At 35.7% G+C, this 18,030-nt stretch overlaps 1 protein-coding gene and 1 long non-coding RNA gene across 6 annotated transcripts in view; one reads left to right on the forward strand and one right to left on the reverse strand.

The window, feature by feature from the left end:
- LOC138893267 (uncharacterized) overlaps positions 1–15,119 on the reverse strand; it is an 83,048-nt gene extending 67,929 nt beyond the window's left edge. Inside the window, exon 1 of the long non-coding RNA XR_011408355.1 lies at positions 14,979–15,119. This is a non-coding gene — a long non-coding RNA (uncharacterized lncRNA). The remainder of the gene's footprint in view (positions 1–14,978) is intronic.
- Positions 1–17,618, forward strand: part of LOC104091156 (uncharacterized) — an 85,182-nt gene extending 67,564 nt beyond the window's left edge. The window contains exons 1-6 of one of the 5 annotated variants that reach the window (XR_004505685.2): positions 11,419–12,256; positions 12,531–12,652; positions 12,893–12,974; positions 15,000–15,216; positions 15,460–15,624; positions 17,102–17,618. Coding sequence is in view for 2 of the 5 variants with exons in the window: in XM_070177113.1 (XP_070033214.1) it covers positions 15,460–15,624; positions 17,102–17,266 (330 nt within the window). In the remaining 3 variants the exon portion in view is untranslated. Of the gene's footprint in view, positions 1–11,418; positions 12,653–12,892; positions 12,975–14,979; positions 15,217–15,459; positions 15,625–17,101 lie in introns of those variants that run through there. The other 4 variants (XR_004505684.2, XR_001968258.3, XM_070177113.1 and 1 more) reach the window with 4 other exon arrangements.
- Positions 17,619–18,030: the final 412 nt, after the last annotated feature.

Here is an 18,030-nt window from a genome sequence, read left to right on the forward strand (position 1 = left end):
AGGTTGCGCAGTTGTGGGTTGAGTTGTATTGGTGTGGCATGTTAGTGGGATAGTTTTGTTTAATAATATAAGGTCATTGGACTTGAAATGGGTACTATCATGTTTGATTACGGTATATTCTGAAGGATAATATTGAAAGTCGGCTTATAAAGTGATTATGGTTCTGGTTGGGATGAGAGAGCTCCATGAATTGTTGATCTGGTAAGGTGTCATGAGATTCCGCATGTTTCGTTCATTATCAGCAGTGTACGAAGGTTTTGGAACGAGATTTTGGTTTATATGGGGTTTAGTACTAGTACCAGGTTAGTTTTGAGTAATTACTGTGATCGGGAATGGTGCTGCGAGTATGTGACTTATGTAGTATGTTATGTGATTATATCTGAGGTTATGGTTATGGCTTGATATATCTGGTTCAAACTTATACAGTGTATAGATGTGAGATTCGGGTCTTGAAAAGAAATTCTGAATGTTGGAAATTGAGTTCCAAGGTTTATGGGCTAAGGTTGAAGTAATGATCTTCAATTACATAGTATTGTCAGGCCTATATGGAATAGGGTGGCGTGGGATCACACCCCGAGTATGTGCATGGTAAGATGGAATAGTGATGTGATGGCTTGGAAATAACACTTGGCACGTTCGAGGACGAACGCATATTTAAGTGGGGAGAATGTAATGACCTGGCCGGTCATTTTGAGTACTACCACCCCGTTTCCCCTATTTACTACTCAATTTGTGCTTTACAATTGTTATATGACTTGTCGGGGTAATTGTTTTGGGTCCGGTGAGGTATTGGAATGAATTGGAACACTTAGTTCCAAGGTTTAAAGTTTAAGTTGAAATAGTGACCGAATATTGACTTATATGTAAACGACCTGGGAAAAGAATTTTGATGATTCCAATAGCTCTGTATGGTGATTTTGGACTTAGGAGCGTGTACGGAAAATTATTTGGAAGTCCGTAGTGAAATTTAGCTTGAAATGGCGAAAGTTGAATTTTTGGGAAGTTTGACCGGGGAGTTGACTTTTTGATATCGGGATCGGAATCCAATTCTGAAAACTTTCATAGATCTGTTATGTCATTTATGACTTGTGTGCAAAATTTGAGGTCAGTCGGAATTGATTTGATAGGTTTCGGCATCGAATGTATAAGTTTGGAAATTCTTAAGTTCCTTAAGCTTGAATTGGGGTATGATTCGTGGTTTTAGCGTTGTTTTATCTGATTTGAGGTTTCAACTAAGTTTGTATGATGTTTTAGGACTTGTTGGTGTATTCGGTTAAGGTCCCGAGGACCTTGGGTGAGTTTCGGATGGTTAACAGATCAAAATTTGGACTTAAACAGTTACTGGAATTTTTCTGCAGGAAAATAATCGAGGCTTGACAAAAATCGAGGTTGGAAAAATCGAGGTTGGAAAATCGAGGCTGGAAATCGAGGTCAGGAAATCGAGGGCAGGAAATCGAGGGCATCGCATGAACAGAAACTTTAAGTTATAAAATGGGGGCTTCATCCCATTTTCCATTTTTTACAAATTTGAGCTTGGGAAGAGGCGATTTTTGAGAGATTTTCAAGGAAAAACATCGGGGTAATTGTAACTCGGATTTGGTCAATATACACAAATATATCATTATTTTCATCATTTAATTAGTGTTTTGAGATGAAAATTTGGGAAAATGAGGAAGAGTTCTTGGACTAGAATTTTAAGGTTTTGAATGGGATTTTGTTATCGGATTTGTGTAAATTTGGTATGGTTAGACTCGTTAGTGAATGGGCTTTTGGGTTTTGTGACTTATGTCGGATTTCGAGACGTGGGACCGGGTTTGAGCCAATTTCGGATTTTTGGCTATAATTTCATATTTTCTTGTGGAATTAATTCCTTTAGCCTATATTGAATGTATTGTACTGCTTGTGGTTAGATTTGGGACGTTTGGAGACCAATTCAAGAGGCAAGGGCATAGTGGAGTAAGCAATTATGCGGTTTTGAGGTAAGTAACAGTTCTAAATTTGGTCCTGAGGGTATGAAACCCCGGTTTATGTGTTATGTGATTGGTTTTGAGGTGACGCACATGCTAGGTGACGGGCGTGTGGGCGTGCACCGTAGGAATTGTGCCTTGGTCAATTCCATGGATCTGTGTAGTTGAATAAATTATTGTTACCCGTATATTTTTTCACGTATTAGGAAAATTGAGCTATAAATTATGTTTAAACCATGTATTGACACTGCTGGGACCCAAAAAGATCGTGTACATGTTGAATTATCTGTTACATTACTATTTTGTACCCAGTCACTATTTTACTTGCATATTACATTTCAGTCTCTCTTGTTCATTATTGATGCATCATATCATTGTTGTTGGGCTGCTTATCATGATTTCTGAGAGCCCGAGAGACTGGAGAGGTTGATAACTAAGTGAGGCCGAGCGCCTAATTGTGAGGATATTTATGGGATCGTGTTGCACGCCGCAACATGTTTTATTAATTTATGCCATGATTGGCTTGTTATGGTGCTTGGGCTGAAGGAACCCCTCCGGAGTCTGTACACCCCCTAGTGAGCGCAGGTACCTACTGAGTGCGAGTGCCGAGTGATTGAGAGGAATGAGTGCATGTAGTGACTGTGAGGTTGGAGTGAATGGAAGGACTGAGTGATTGTTCTCTGAGAGAATGCATTGATTTCATTATTGCTGCATTTCACCTGTCATATATCACTGTTTTGGAAATTTTTGAAAGACATTATCTTCTATTTCAGTCCAAAGTTGATATGAAGTTACTTTGGAATTTTAAATGTTGAACTTGAGAGTATGTCTACCCTTTTATGTTGGAAATTATTGTATTTGGACTTAGCTGTGAAGCTCCTCGCTACACTCAGTTCTTATTTATTAATGTTACTTACTAAGTTGGTTGTACTCATACTATACCTATTAATCGGGACGGGCTGGCCCGTTTACAATCTGGTTAAGCCCGGGTCAGCCCGGTACTGTAGCGTGGGGGGCGAGCTGGGACGGGTTGGGCGGGGAGCGGGTTTTAAATGAACAGTTTTTTGATACCGGTGCACCGGAACCCGCTAATCCCATTAACCCGTTAACGGGTTTTTAACGGGTTTTTTTTTTTTACCGTTGCCAACTGTCAAATTCAAAATATGACTGTTGGCCAACGACCCTTTTTTGCAGAAATGGCTATTTCGGCCTACCCCCTTAAGAAAATAGCCCTCACACCCCTAATATTTGATAAATTATAATTTTAACCTTTTAAAAACTATAAATAGCCCCCCTTCTTCTTCATTTTTCCTCGCAATTCACTCTCTTACTACTCTAATTCTCTCTTGATATTATTGATTATTGTTCTTAAATTCTCAATTACTTATTATTTCAAGTTTCATCAAATATTTAGTTTAGCCATTCCAAAATTATTGTTATCAAATATAAAGTATTCAAGTGAAGTGTGGTATCAACTATCAAGTATCGATCTATCAATTGAAGTTTGATTTTTGATATTAAATTTAGTGCGGCATCTGGCATCCCGGTACACTCATTCCATATCTTTCTCTTCTTTGGTGTACACTTATTTTATTATATAGAATTATTAATTTAATTTACATAATGGATATATTTAGAGCAGCCAAAAAAGCGTGCACTAGCAGAGGTGGTAGTAAGAAAACTTCCAAAAGATCAAGAGGTGGTACTTGTTCTTCTAGTAGCTTTACACATATTTCTGAAAGTTCACTTGAAAATTTAAATGTAGATTATGAGCGACTTCAAGAAAATTATGGTATAGATGATGATTTAGATGATAATTTAGATGATATTCCATCACCTGATAATCTTGAAACACCACCAGCTACCCCTGATAATGCTAGTCAAACTCAAAATATTAGGGGTGGAAGTCGTGGTAATACAAGTAGGCCTCCCCTCCCTATTAAGAAGAATCGAAGATTAAGAAGTAAGTGTTGGAATTTTTTTGACAGACTTGAAGAAGATAAAAATTATGTAAGATGTAGAATTTGTAAGGATATTTATAAATATGAGACAGATAAGGGAGGGAGAATGGGTCAACTTCGTAGGCACATGGTAGACAACCACCCTCTTGATTGGGGAGTAGATGAGAAAGATGGGCAACAAAAACTTAACCCGGGTACTGGAGGGTTAATGGGTAAATATGATATTAAAAAAGATCGGGAAGAATTAGCTAAAATGATTGTTTTAGGTTGTTTACCTTTTAGTTTTGCTGCTTCACCATATCTTGTTACTTATATTCAAAGAATTTATAACCCTTTGTTTAAAGGTATTCCTAGAAGTACTTGTAGAGCTGATATCTTTAGGCTTTTTGGACAATATCAGACATATATACGTGCTTCACCATATCTTGTTACTTATATTCAAAGAATTTATAATCCTTTGTTTAAAGGTATTCCTAGAAGTACTTGTAGAGCTGATATCTTTAGGCTTTTTAGACAATATCAGACATATATACGTTATTTGTTCGCCAGTCTTTCTTGTAGAATTTCTCTTACTTCTGATATTGGTCATGCTGTAAATGGTAATGATTATTTGATTGTTACATGTCATTGGATAGATGATAATTTTTGTATGCAAAAACGTATTATTGCTTTTAAATATGATGAAGATCAAAGTCATACTGGTGCATTTATAAGTAATACTATCCATGAAGTTGTTATATTTTATAATCTTGCCGAAAAAGTTTTGTGTGTGTCATTTGATAATGCTTCTAACAATAATGTTGCTATTATAATATTAAAATTGTATCTACACCCACCACTTCCTGAAATATTTTATGTTAGATGTGCATGTCATATTTATAGTTTGATTGTGAAGAGTGGCCTTGAATTATTTAGAGATGATATCACTTTAGTTAGAAGAGTTGTTGGTGTAATTCAAGAAAATAATAGAAGTGCTAGATTAAATGCATTTAAAGAAAAATGTGTACACTATGGACTAAAACCAAGACTCATGCCTGAAGAAATAGTTATTAGGTGAAATTATACTTATTTATTCTTAAAATATTATTATAAATATAGAATGTCTATAACTGAAGTTGTTAATTCTCATTGTACCGATCCTAGCTGTTTGTTAACATCTAGAACTTGGGATGTCATTGAAGATGTTGTAAAGTTTTTACAAAAATTTTATGTGGCTACACTTGAGTTTTCTGGAGCTTATTATCCTACTATTGCTAATGGTTTAGTTCATATTACTGAAATTTCTCTTTTACTACATAATTTGAAGAAGAAAGAAGGATATACTTCTGTTGTTGAATATATGCTAGATAAGTTTAAAAAATATTTTTACCAAATTCCCCCTATTTACCTAATTTGTGCTATTTTAAACCCTTCTATCAAAATGGCCACTTGTCGCCAATTAATCACTGCTTTATATTCTTATATGGATATTGAACCAACTGAAACTCCTGATATTGACACTTGTATTTCTGATCTACACAAATATTTTGAAATATTATTTAATTATTATGCTAACATTGTTGATGCTTCTTCTGTTGTAGATGCAAATATTCCTTCAAGTTCAGTTTCAACATCTGGGACCAGTGCTTTGGATGATAATGATGGTGTTGAAGATTATTTGATTTGGTCTACACTAGGGGGGCATCAACAAACCAGTAGCAGAAATATTGATGAACTTCAATTCTACTTGCAAAAGTCAGCAGAGCCCCGCACAAAGGAATTTCTACCACTGGGTTAGTGGAGGAACAGCTCAAATCAATTTCTTATTCTTTCGGCCATGGCTCGAGACGTGCTAAATGTGTCGATTTCAACAGTCGCATCAGAGAGCGCATTTAGCCAAGCAAGACAGCAACTAGGAGATACCCGTTATTCATTGGGCAGTAGCGCTTTGGAAATTCTAGTGTGCTTCAGAGATTGGATAAAATCAGAACGGCGAAATCAAGAGTATGACGAGGTCGATGAAGCGGAGGACCAAGAAATTGGAGATCTAATGGTTTATGGTTCTGATTCAACCAATGCCGGAAACCAAGAACCTCATGTTGTAATGGATGAACTTACAAAAATGATGCAAAGCATGTGATGTACTATTTTTTTTTTTTATAATTGTTGTAAACTTTTAATTTGCAAGTTCAGAAATAACAAAATCAAAAAAGAACTTGCAACTTAATTTGAAGTATTATATATTATTCAATAAAAATATCAAATGAAAGTCTTCGGAACTTGATCCTTACATATTGTCTATTGGTCTTATTAAATAATTTTTTGTAGCCACTTACTTTCAAATTTTAATTTTAAAATTGTAAAATTCAAATTTCAAATTTAAAACTTTAAACTTCAAAGTTTAATTCTAAGCCATAAAAGTTTGCAAACACTTAAGTATCAATAACATTGAATAAGAAAAATGTATACATAACATGTACATGTTGAATTAACATGTATTGACACTGCTGGGACCCAAAAAGATCGTGTACATGTTGAATTATCTGTTACATTACTATTTTGTACCCAGTCACTATTTTACTTGCATATTACATTTCAGTCTCTCTTGTTCATTATTGATGCATCATATCATTGTTGTTGGGCTGCTTATCATGATTTCTGAGAGCCCGAGAGACTGGAGAGGTTGATAACTAAGTGAGGCCGAGCGCCTAATTGTGAGGATATTTATGGGATCGTGTTGCACGCCGCAACATGTTTTATTAATTTATGCCATGATTGGCTTGTTATGGTGCTTGGGCTGAAGGAACCCCTCCGGAGTCTGTACACCCCCTAGTGAGCGCAGGTACCTACTGAGTGCGAGTGCCGAGTGATTGAGAGGAATGAGTGCATGTAGTGACTGTGAGGTTGGAGTGAATGGAAGGACTGAGTGATTGTTCTCTGAGAGAATGCATTGATTTCATTATTGCTGCATTTCACCTGTCATATATCACTGTTTTGGAAATTTTTGAAAGACATTATCTTCTATTTCAGTCCAAAGTTGATATGAAGTTACTTTGGAATTTTAAATGTTGAACTTGAGAGTATGTCTACCCTTTTATGTTGGAAATTATTGTATTTGGACTTAGCTGTGAAGCTCCTCGCTACACTCAGTTCTTATTTATTAATGTTACTTACTAAGTTGGTTGTACTCATACTATACCTATTAATCGGGACGGGCTGGCCCGTTTACAATCTGGTTAAGCCCGGGTCAGCCCGGTACTGTAGCGTGGGGGGCGAGCTGGGACGGGTTGGGCGGGGAGCGGGTTTTAAATGAACAGTTTTTTGATACCGGTGCACCGGAACCCGCTAATCCCATTAACCCGTTAACGGGTTTTTAACGGGTTTTTTTTTTTTTACCGTTGCCAACTGTCAAATTCAAAATATGACTGTTGGCCAACGACCCTTTTGTGCAGAAATGGCTATTTCGGCCTACCCCCTTAAGAAAATAGCCCTCACACCCCTAATATTTGATAAATTATAATTTTAACCTTTTAAAAACTATAAATAGCCCCCCTTCTTCTTCATTTTTCCTCGCAATTCACTCTCTTACTACTCTAATTCTCTCTTGATATTATTGATTATTGTTCTTAAATTCTCAATTACTTATTATTTCAAGTTTCATCAAATATTTAGTTTAGCCATTCCAAAATTATTGTTATCAAATATAAAGTATTCAAGTGAAGTGTGGTATCAACTATCAAGTATCGATCTATCAATTGAAGTTTGATTTTTGATATTAAATTTAGTGCGGCATCTGGCATCCCGGTACACTCATTCCATATCTTTCTCTTCTTTGGTGTACACTTATTTTATTATATAGAATTATTAATTTAATTTACATAATGGATATATTTAGAGCAGCCAAAAAAGCGTGCACTAGCAGAGGTGGTAGTAAGAAAACTTCCAAAAGATCAAGAGGTGGTACTTGTTCTTCTAGTAGCTTTACACATATTTCTGAAAGTTCACTTGAAAATTTAAATGTAGATTATGAGCGACTTCAAGAAAATTATGGTATAGATGATGATTTAGATGATAATTTAGATGATATTCCATCACCTGATAATCTTGAAACACCACCAGCTACCCCTGGTAATGCTAGTCAAACTCAAAATATTAGGGGTGGAAGTCGTGGTAATACAAGTAGGCCTCCCCTCCCTATTAAGAAGAATCGAAGATTAAGAAGTAAGTGTTGGAATTTTTTTGACAGACTTGAAGAAGATAAAAATTATGTAAGATGTAGAATTTGTAAGGATATTTATAAATATGAGACAGATAAGGGAGGGAGAATGGGTCAACTTCGTAGGCACATGGTAGACAACCACCCTCTTGATTGGGGAGTAGATGAGAAAGATGGGCAACAAAAACTTAACCCGGGTACTGGAGGGTTAATGGGTAAATATGATATTAAAAAAGATCGGGAAGAATTAGCTAAAATGATTGTTTTAGGTTGTTTACCTTTTAGTTTTGCTGCTTCACCATATCTTGTTACTTATATTCAAAGAATTTATAACCCTTTGTTTAAAGGTATTCCTAGAAGTACTTGTAGAGCTGATATCTTTAGGCTTTTTGGACAATATCAGACATATATACGTGCTTCACCATATCTTGTTACTTATATTCAAAGAATTTATAATCCTTTGTTTAAAGGTATTCCTAGAAGTACTTGTAGAGATGATATCTTTAGGCTTTTTAGACAATATCAGACATATATACGTTATTTGTTCGCCAGTCTTTCTTGTAGAATTTCTCTTACTTCTGATATTGGTCATGCTGTAAATGGTAATGATTATTTGATTGTTACATGTCATTGGATAGATGATAATTTTTGTATGCAAAAACGTATTATTGCTTTTAAATATGATGAAGATCAAAGTCATACTGGTGCATTTATAAGTAATACTATCCATGAAGTTGTTATATTTTATAATCTTGCCGAAAAAGTTTTGTGTGTGTCATTTGATAATGCTTCTAACAATAATGTTGCTATTATAATATTAAAATTGTATCTACACCCACCACTTCCTGAAATATTTTATGTTAGATGTGCATGTCATATTTATAGTTTGATTGTGAAGAGTGGCCTTGAATTATTTAGAGATGATATCACTTTAGTTAGAAGAGTTGTTGGTGTAATTCAAGAAAATAATAGAAGTGCTAGATTAAATGCATTTAAAGAAAAATGTGTACACTATGGACTAAAACCAAGACTCATGCCTGAAGAAATAGTTATTAGGTGAAATTATACTTATTTATTCTTAAAATATTATTATAAATATAGAATGTCTATAACTGAAGTTGTTAATTCTCATTGTACCGATCCTAGCTGTTTGTTAACATCTAGAACTTGGGATGTCATTGAAGATGTTGTAAAGTTTTTACAAAAATTTTATGTGGCTACACTTGAGTTTTCTGGAGCTTATTATCCTACTATTGCAAATGGTTTAGTTCATATTACTGAAATTTCTCTTTTACTACATAATTTGAAGAAGAAAGAAGGATATACTTCTGTTGTTGAATATATGCTAGATAAGTTTAAAAAATATTTTTACCAAATTCCCCCTATTTACCTAATTTGTGCTATTTTAAACCCTTCTATCAAAATGGCCACTTGTCGCCAATTAATCACTGCTTTATATTCTTATATGGATATTGAACCAACTGAAACTCCTGATATTGACACTTGTATTTCTGATCTACACAAATATTTTGAAATATTATTTAATTATTATGCTAACATTGTTGATGCTTCTTCTGTTGTAGATGCAAATATTCCTTCAAGTTCAGTTTCAACATCTGGGACCAGTGCTTTGGATGATAATGATGGTGTTGAAGATTATTTGATTTGGTCTACACTAGGGGGGCATCAACAAACCAGTAGCAGAAATATTGATGAACTTCAATTCTACTTGCAAAAGTCAGCAGAGCCCCGCACAAAGGAATTTCTACCACTGGGTTAGTGGAGGAACAGCTCAAATCAATTTCTTATTCTTTCGGCCATGGCTCGAGACGTGCTAAATGTGTCGATTTCAATAGTCGCATCAGAGAGCGCATTTAGCCAAGCAAGACAGCAACTAGGAGATACCCGTCATTCATTGGGCAGTAGCGCTTTGGAAATTCTAGTGTGCTTCAGAGATTGGATAAAATCAGAACGGCGAAATCAAGAGTATGACGAGGTCGATGAAGCGGAGGACCAAGAAATTGGAGATCTAATGGTTTATGGTTCTGATTCAACCAATGCCGGAAACCAAGAACCTCATGTTGTAATGGATGAACTTACAAAAATGATGCAAAGCATGTGATGTACTATTTTTTTTTTTTATAATTGTTGTAAACTTTTAATTTGCAAGTTCAGAAATAACAAAATCAAAAAAGAACTTGCAACTTAATTTGAAGTATTATATATTATTCAATAAAAATATCAAATGAAAGTCTTCGGAACTTGATCCTTACATATTGTCTATTGGTCTTATTAAATAATTTTTTGTAGCCACTTACTTTCAAATTTTAATTTTAAAATTGTAAAATTCAAATTTCAAATTTAAAACTTTAAACTTCAAAGTTTAATTCTAAGCCATAAAAGTTTGCAAACACTTAAGTATCAATAACATTGAATAAGAAAAATAAAATTTACTTTTAAAATAAAATTGCACGGCCTGGTCCAGCCCGAACCCGGACGGATAAAAAAAATCCGAAAAAGTACAGCCCGCTAACAGCCCGCAACGTTAAACAGACGGGCTGATTTTTTTTTTGTCCAGCCCATCCCAGCCCGCCCGTTAAATACCCATAACTCATACTACACCCTGCACTTCGTGTGTAGATCCAAGTGGACCCCGAACACAGTGGGTGTTGATTCTTTCGCAAAGTTAATTTTCCGGAGATTCAGAGGTAGCTGACGTATTTTGCAGACCTTGTCTCTTCTTCCCTATCTCCTTGTTTAATGTATTTGGTCTCAAACTATTATAGACCGTGTTGTCCAGACTTGTAATGTATAGATGCTCATGTACTCAGTGACACAGGATTTTGGGAGTGTATTTATATCCATTATTTGTGGGATTTTCTCTTAAACTTAATTATTATGTTTTCCGTATTTATAAAAAATTATGGGTTATTGATGTTGTCGGCTTGCCTAGTATTGAGATAGGAGCCATCACGACGGGTGAGATTTCGGGTCGTGACACCTCTTTGAAGCACTATCATGTTTACACATCAACATGTTGAAAAGTGCCATGTACCCGGTCAATGATGTGCCTAACCTAGAAGAACTGTCCAACATTATGGGTTGTACAATTGGGTCATTCCCTACCACCTATCTAGGTCTCCGCCTTGGTGCCAAATACAAGAACATTGAAATCTGGAATGGGATCATTGAAAAGTTTGAAAAGAGACTGGCAGCTTGGCAGATGCAGTATCTTTTCATGAGAGTGAGACTAACTCTCATCAATAGTGTCCTTGATAGCATCCCCACTTACTACATGTCATTATTCCTCATCCCTAGCAAGGTACTTAAGAAGCTAGACAAGATCAAGAGAGGCTTTTATGGGGTTGGTCCTTAGCAGCACATCAGCAAGTTGGGAAATGAATTCTTTGAGCAAGTATCTTTCAAGGCTGGGAATGGTTTGAACATTAGTTTCTGGAAGGATAAATGGTTAAACAGTATTCCACTCGTGGAGATCTACCCAAATTTATTCCAGATTGTCCAAGATAAGAATTCCTCTATTGCTCAAAACAGATATGGAAACAGTTGGAATGTATTATTCAGAAGATATGTTCAGGATTGGGAGATAGATAGCGTGTTGGAATTACTAGCTAGTATGGAGAGGTGCACCATTGATGAAACCAAAGCTGACAGACTGAGCTGGGGAGACAACAACCTTTTCAATGTGAAGCAATGCTACTAACTATTAAGTTCTCAGAATCAAATAATTGATTCCTGGACTTGGAAGTAAATCTGGAAGACCAAACTGCCTACAAAGGTCATCTGCTTCAGCTGGATTGCTCTTAAGGAAGCATGCTTAACACAAGACAATCTCAACAGAAGGGGTTTTAAATTAGTTAATAGATGCTATATGTGTCAAAGCAGCTCCGAGTCAGTCAGCCATCTGTTTTTTCATTGTAGAGTGGCCAAGGAACTATGGAATATGTTCTGTTCTCTCTTTGGCATTCAATGGGTCATGCCACAACATGTTGGTGAAGCATATGCAAGCTGGAGCCTATGGAGAGTTGAAAAGACCATCAAGAAGATATGGGTGATGATCCCTGCAGTTATTTTTTGGTGCTTGTGGAATGAAAGAAATCGTAGAAGTTTTGACGGTATCTCAACTCCAACTCACTCTCTTAAGCTAGATGTCTACTTAACATTTTTTGCCGGACTAACTTAACTCCTGTAATTAGTTTTGATCAATTTTTTAATTTTGTTAGTTCCCTGATGTTTTGATGTAAAGGGGTTAACAAACTAGTATTTTTGTGCTCTAGCGCTTTACTTCTTTTTTTAAAAAAAAATCCCAGATAATCTTCTCTTCTTTTTTTTTCCTTTTGTAATATTTTGGGTTGTCTTCGTACTTTCTCTTCGTTGTTTTTTCTTTAGGTACTTTCTCTGGTTCTCTGAATACTTTTTAGTTTTGCAATTTCATGGCTGTGCTGTGAAGAGGATGATCACAGTGATAAAAATCTTGATACTGATGAGATATTGAAAGAAGACAATCGGAGGTTAGTAAATGTTTACTTGCTTAATCTCTTTCTTTGACGGTTTCTCTTGGATTTAGTGCTTTGTTGTGTACCTTTTAGGTATTTTAAATTTTCATTCGTAATTATTTTTTTCTTTTAGGCACAGAAGAATATCAAAATTGTTAATTATTTAGCTACTTTAAAATTAGTTCTTTTCACCTTTATATTGGATTTTGAGATGGGTGCTTTTGGAAGCTTTGACATTATATTTGTCATCCTCAGGGGCTTTTCCATTGCACCATTCGTCCGTATTGAAGCTTAGCCTCTTTGCTTTGCTGTTCGAGTCATTCGGTATGCAATAAAGGTATGTGCTGCTAATTGCTTTTTACTATTATTTCTATATGTTGATATATTTGTGCTTCGGCCAACGACCACATTTAATTTCTTAAGGTAGCTAAGACCAGTTCATCAAAGTAATATGAAACAATAGTAGGAAGGTGGTCAAGATGTTAAAATCTCCATATAGGACATTCTTCATAAAAAAAATCTCTATATAGGACATTCATTCTACTGGTTGTGCATCATTTCAAATGTTTATGTTGTCAAATTATAGTTCAATCAAAGCACTTTGTGTGGTGAAAACTTAGGAGGAATGTCTTAACAACTACTCCATCTTATTAATATATATCTCTGGTTATTGTAATTCGGAAGTATTCGCGGCACTATGCCAATGGAAGGATTAATCATTTTTCCCACAAATTGTATTGCGAAAATTCTTCATAGTCAAAGAAATATTGTTCTTAAAAAAGGAGTGCTCAATGGCACAAAAAAAAAAATCAATTTAGTTCACAAAATGGGGGGGATTAAATTTCTTTATATATGAAAGCAGGTAAATTTAGGTGAACTGGCAAAAAGGCAGATCTATCAATTTATAAAAATTAGTATTTATAGAGAAGATACAGAACCAGAAACATCAAATTGGTGTGGGCATTCGTCATCAAAATTGGCCCGTCCTTAGCTTCATGGTATCAGCGTTTACCTCTTTTTTCCCATTCGATTAAGGATATCAGCATATGTTTTATTGAGAAGTTAGTAAAACTTAAGTGACATAAAGGATGAATTCAATAAAATCTTCATACAGAACATTTTTTTTTTTTTGAAAAGGTAACGGTTTCCAATATATTGATAAAATTAGTCCCTAGCACAAAGATTGTGCTAAGGAGTAACAAGTACAGACCCAAAATAGACAAAAACCAATCTTGTAACAGCTACAAGGAGCCTATGAGATCTACTAGAGATTCTACATCTTGTACAAGTGCTTCTTTACACCAAAAATAAAACAAAAATATACAATTCATCTTAATCCTTTGTTCAGGGCTTGCCACATCTTCAAAACATCTAGAGTTTCTTTCCTTCCAAATGGTCCACCAAATACTTGCTGGGACAATGTTCCACCACTTCTTTTGGCCTGTGATTATCCCGGAGCCATTCCAACTTGCCATCATCTCGTCAGTTCTCCTAGGCATTGTCCAGCTTAGGCCTTTCATGCTCATGAACAACTGCCACAATCTGCTAGTCACCTGGCAGTGAATGAACAGATGGCTGATTGTCTCATTCTCATTGCCGCACAAAAAACATCTTGAGCATAGTTGTATTCCTCTCTTCATCAAATTTTCATGAGTTAGAACAGCCTGTTTGACTACTAACCAGCAAAACATTGTCACCTTTAGGGGAACTTTTGCCTTCCAAATATGTTTCCAATGCCAGAGGCCATAGTACTGGTCACATCTGTTTAAAATCCTGTATGCTGACTTTACTATAAAGATATCATTGTTGCTTCTGACCCACACCAGCTTGTCTTCTTGTTCAGTAGTTCCCCTGAAGTTCTGTAGAAGACTGAAGAAATCAGTCACTCTACTCACTTCCCAGTCATTGAGAAATCTTCTAAAGGTTAGGTTCCAACCTTGTAGGCTCCAAGTTTCAGCTAGAAATGCCTATTAGTTGTGCATAATCTCAGATATCAATGCTAGGTCTATAATTCCCACTAGAACATACTGTGTAATGGCATTTAGGAAAGTTCTCTTTTTCAAATGTCTGAGGCAAGGTAATTTGTTGGTATTTTTTTGCTTTTTAATCGAAAAATATAATGGAAACATCAACCAGAAAACCTAATATTTGCAGCAGTACAAGTAAAGGGATTGATAGATTAAGCTCATTGCCAGATGATATACTGCACAACATCCTTTCATCTCTCTTTATTTTTGATGTGGTTCAGTTGAGTTTATTGTCTAAAAGATGGAAATATATGTGGACTGCTATGCCTTACTTGCACTTTGATCTTGTTGGATTTTATTCACAACGGATACACCTCTTATTTATTTTACTTTAGCAAATGACAATCATTATGTGGAGAGTTATCGCAATTGTGAAGTCAAAATTTGTTGCCCCAATCTCAAGTTCTTCAAATATCAAGCTCCAATGCCAAAGGATATAATCTTCGAAAATCTCTCGTCAATAGAAGACGTTCGCATCTTCTTTATCGATATGGGCGGCTCACGTGAAGAAAATTCTACATCAGTTTGAAGCTATGCAAGCCGACTATTTGGGTAAAGTTCTCTCTTTAGGTTAAGCATAAAACAGAAATAGAACTATTACAAATATATAAAGTATGTACATTGTTTGAATACTTAGACTGTATATGCACTCTAAGTACTTATCAAGAAAAAGTATACAGTCTAAGTATCTCTAAATCATTATGAGAGCTTGTTTATAGCTTTAATCGTTTTACTAAAGAATTTCACAATTAGTTATAGAAAACTCTCTCATTTCTTCTTCTTTTGCTGGTGTAGGGTCTTTACGAAGCGGCTGGCAAAGTAAAACTCTCTCCCATCTCTTTTTATAAGCTGAAGTCCTTAAAGCTGTACGTGGATGTTGATGAAGATTTCATGCAAGTTATGATATTATTGCTCAAGTATTCTCCTAATCTGGAGGTTCTTAAATTGTGGTCTGATGAGGTAATGCCCGTCATCTTTTCCACTGATTCTTCTGTTCCAATTCCGTTTCTTTTATATGCTAGTCGGTTGGAAGTACTTGTAAGTTTTGTAACTGTACTTTCCTAGGAAAATTTGACATATAATTGCACCAATAATAAGGAGGCAGCCAGGTGCACGAGCATCCAGCATTCACGCAAGGCCCGTAAAAAGGCCGCACCCCAAAGGGTGTGATGTAGGCAACGTTTAAGCCCTGAAGCGAGACTCAAAACATGTTGAGCGCTTCGCGGGCGCTTTAGTGTTGTCATCAAGGCTCTAAGGCGTACTTTTCTTTGTCAATGAGCGTTATCCTAAAAACGCCGTACTAAACAATTGATATTTCACTTTATCGTAAATTTTCTTCAATTTCCTTGTCCATATATTTGGTATTCATTCTTATAGATATTAGTCTTGGATTATACATACATATTTGTAGTTTTTCTCCATTTGCGCCTTTCTTCATTAAAGTCCATGCTTTATTTGCGCTTTGCGCTTAAAGCTCCAACAGATCTTAGAGCTTTTTTGCGTTTTTCGCCTTTTGATAATATTGCTATTATTCCAAGGTTCCCCTTCAATGTCATTACAATAATGCTAAACTATAAACCTATATTCAAGTAAAAGAATTGTACAAGCGAAATTCCACTCGACAAAATGATAAACATGCCATAATGAAAGGGATAAGATCTAACTAATGATCACTTTTAACTTTTAACATTCACTCTATGAGTTGGCAAGTATCACCTATTGCTAATGCCATTGAACTTGTTCATATCTGTTGCATGGAACTTAATGGTGGAAATAGATTTGAGCTGTGAATTGATGTGGGGAATCTCTGAGAGAACTGAGATGATGATACAACTTTAGGGAGCATTGAGTTGATTAATGAAGGAGAAATTTGCAAATCTGGTCCTGAACAGTAGCTTGGCCCTGAAAATTGCCAGCATATTAATCTAATTTTTGTCCTAAGCTAAGCTTTATTGCAAAGAGAGTTTACCCAAATGAATTCACTTCCCGTGTACAGAAAAAAGATTCATGATTGACTCTGAAAGATTCTAAAATTAGATCAACGATAGAACTTGGGCGATGTGTGTTTCAAATGTATTCATGAGAGCATAAGTATCACTTGGCTTAATGAGGGGATTGCTGTTTTAGATTACCTGAAATGACGAAGATGTTGATTGAAGGGAGTGACTTGGTTTGTATAGTAGGTGCTATACTCTGAAATATCAACAGTTTACTAGAACTTCTAATGCATCAGTAACGCAAGTGGAAAATAGAACAAAGAGAAGGAAATGGTGCAAATCATTTTAAAAGTGAATGTTTTCTGGCACTTTCACTTGTAATGGTGGAAATGGTTGCTTATGCTGCTGAATGATTGCTTATTTTTATTTTGCTGTTTCAATTTAAGTGTTTACTGTGCTCGATGAAGTGGTTTCTCTTCTAACTCTGAACTGTCTGCTAGAATGGAGACTGGATTGAGAATTTGCAGATGCTTGATCCTGATGAAAGCATTGTGTGCTTGGAATCACATCTAAAGTCAATTCAGTTGATTGGTTTCAAAGATGACGAAAATGAGATAGAACTACTAAGGTTTTCTGAAGAATGCCACGGGTATTGGAAAAACTGACGTCTGTTTGGGCCAGCTATGCTCATAGATCAGAAGAGACATCTACAGAGGTTCTGAAGTTTCCTAGAACTTCTTCATCGTTCTGAAATTTGTCGATGCCAAGCCCTGGCCCAAGCCAAGAACTCGGCACTGGTACAATAGGTATTACAAATGACAGGACTTGGAAGAGGATTCATTGTTGGATGTACTCTTGTCGAGATTTTAATCCAAGTCAGAACTAGACTGTATACAGAAACTTCAAGAGGTGTTCTGCTTTTCATGTTTGAACTGTTGTGCAGGAGTAGAAACTACCAAGTCAGAACTCAATACTCGATTATCTTTATGAGATGTGGTGTCTAACTTCAAAGTCCAATGCAGTCTTGAATTTCTACTTGAATTGGCATGAAATCTCTGATAGACAACCTTAGTTACCTTACTCAACCCATAGTGTTATCAAAATTAATTTCGGTCTAAGTATTTTTATGGACTGGATCAGAGAGCAACTTGTCATTTCAGTTTAGAGATTTTTACCTAAGCCAGACTGGCCTGTCTTGCTTACTGTAAAAATTACATGGGGCGCCCTATTTGGTCGCCCCTTTTTAACTTGTACCCGCTTTGTTTTTCTGTTTGCAGCCGTACCCGTTTTTTTTTGTTAAAAGCATTTTAGAAAGATTATTTTGCCCTTCTTTATTAAAAGACTACTTTCTCTCCAAGTATACGGCATATTGTCTCTTGCCTCTGTCTCTCTCTCCTTCGCGATTTTGATTTCTTCTTCTCTGAAATCA

This window comes from Nicotiana tomentosiformis, chromosome 1 (assembly GCF_000390325.3).
Source record: "Nicotiana tomentosiformis chromosome 1, ASM39032v3, whole genome shotgun sequence".
Taxonomy (NCBI): domain Eukaryota; kingdom Viridiplantae; phylum Streptophyta; class Magnoliopsida; order Solanales; family Solanaceae; genus Nicotiana; species Nicotiana tomentosiformis.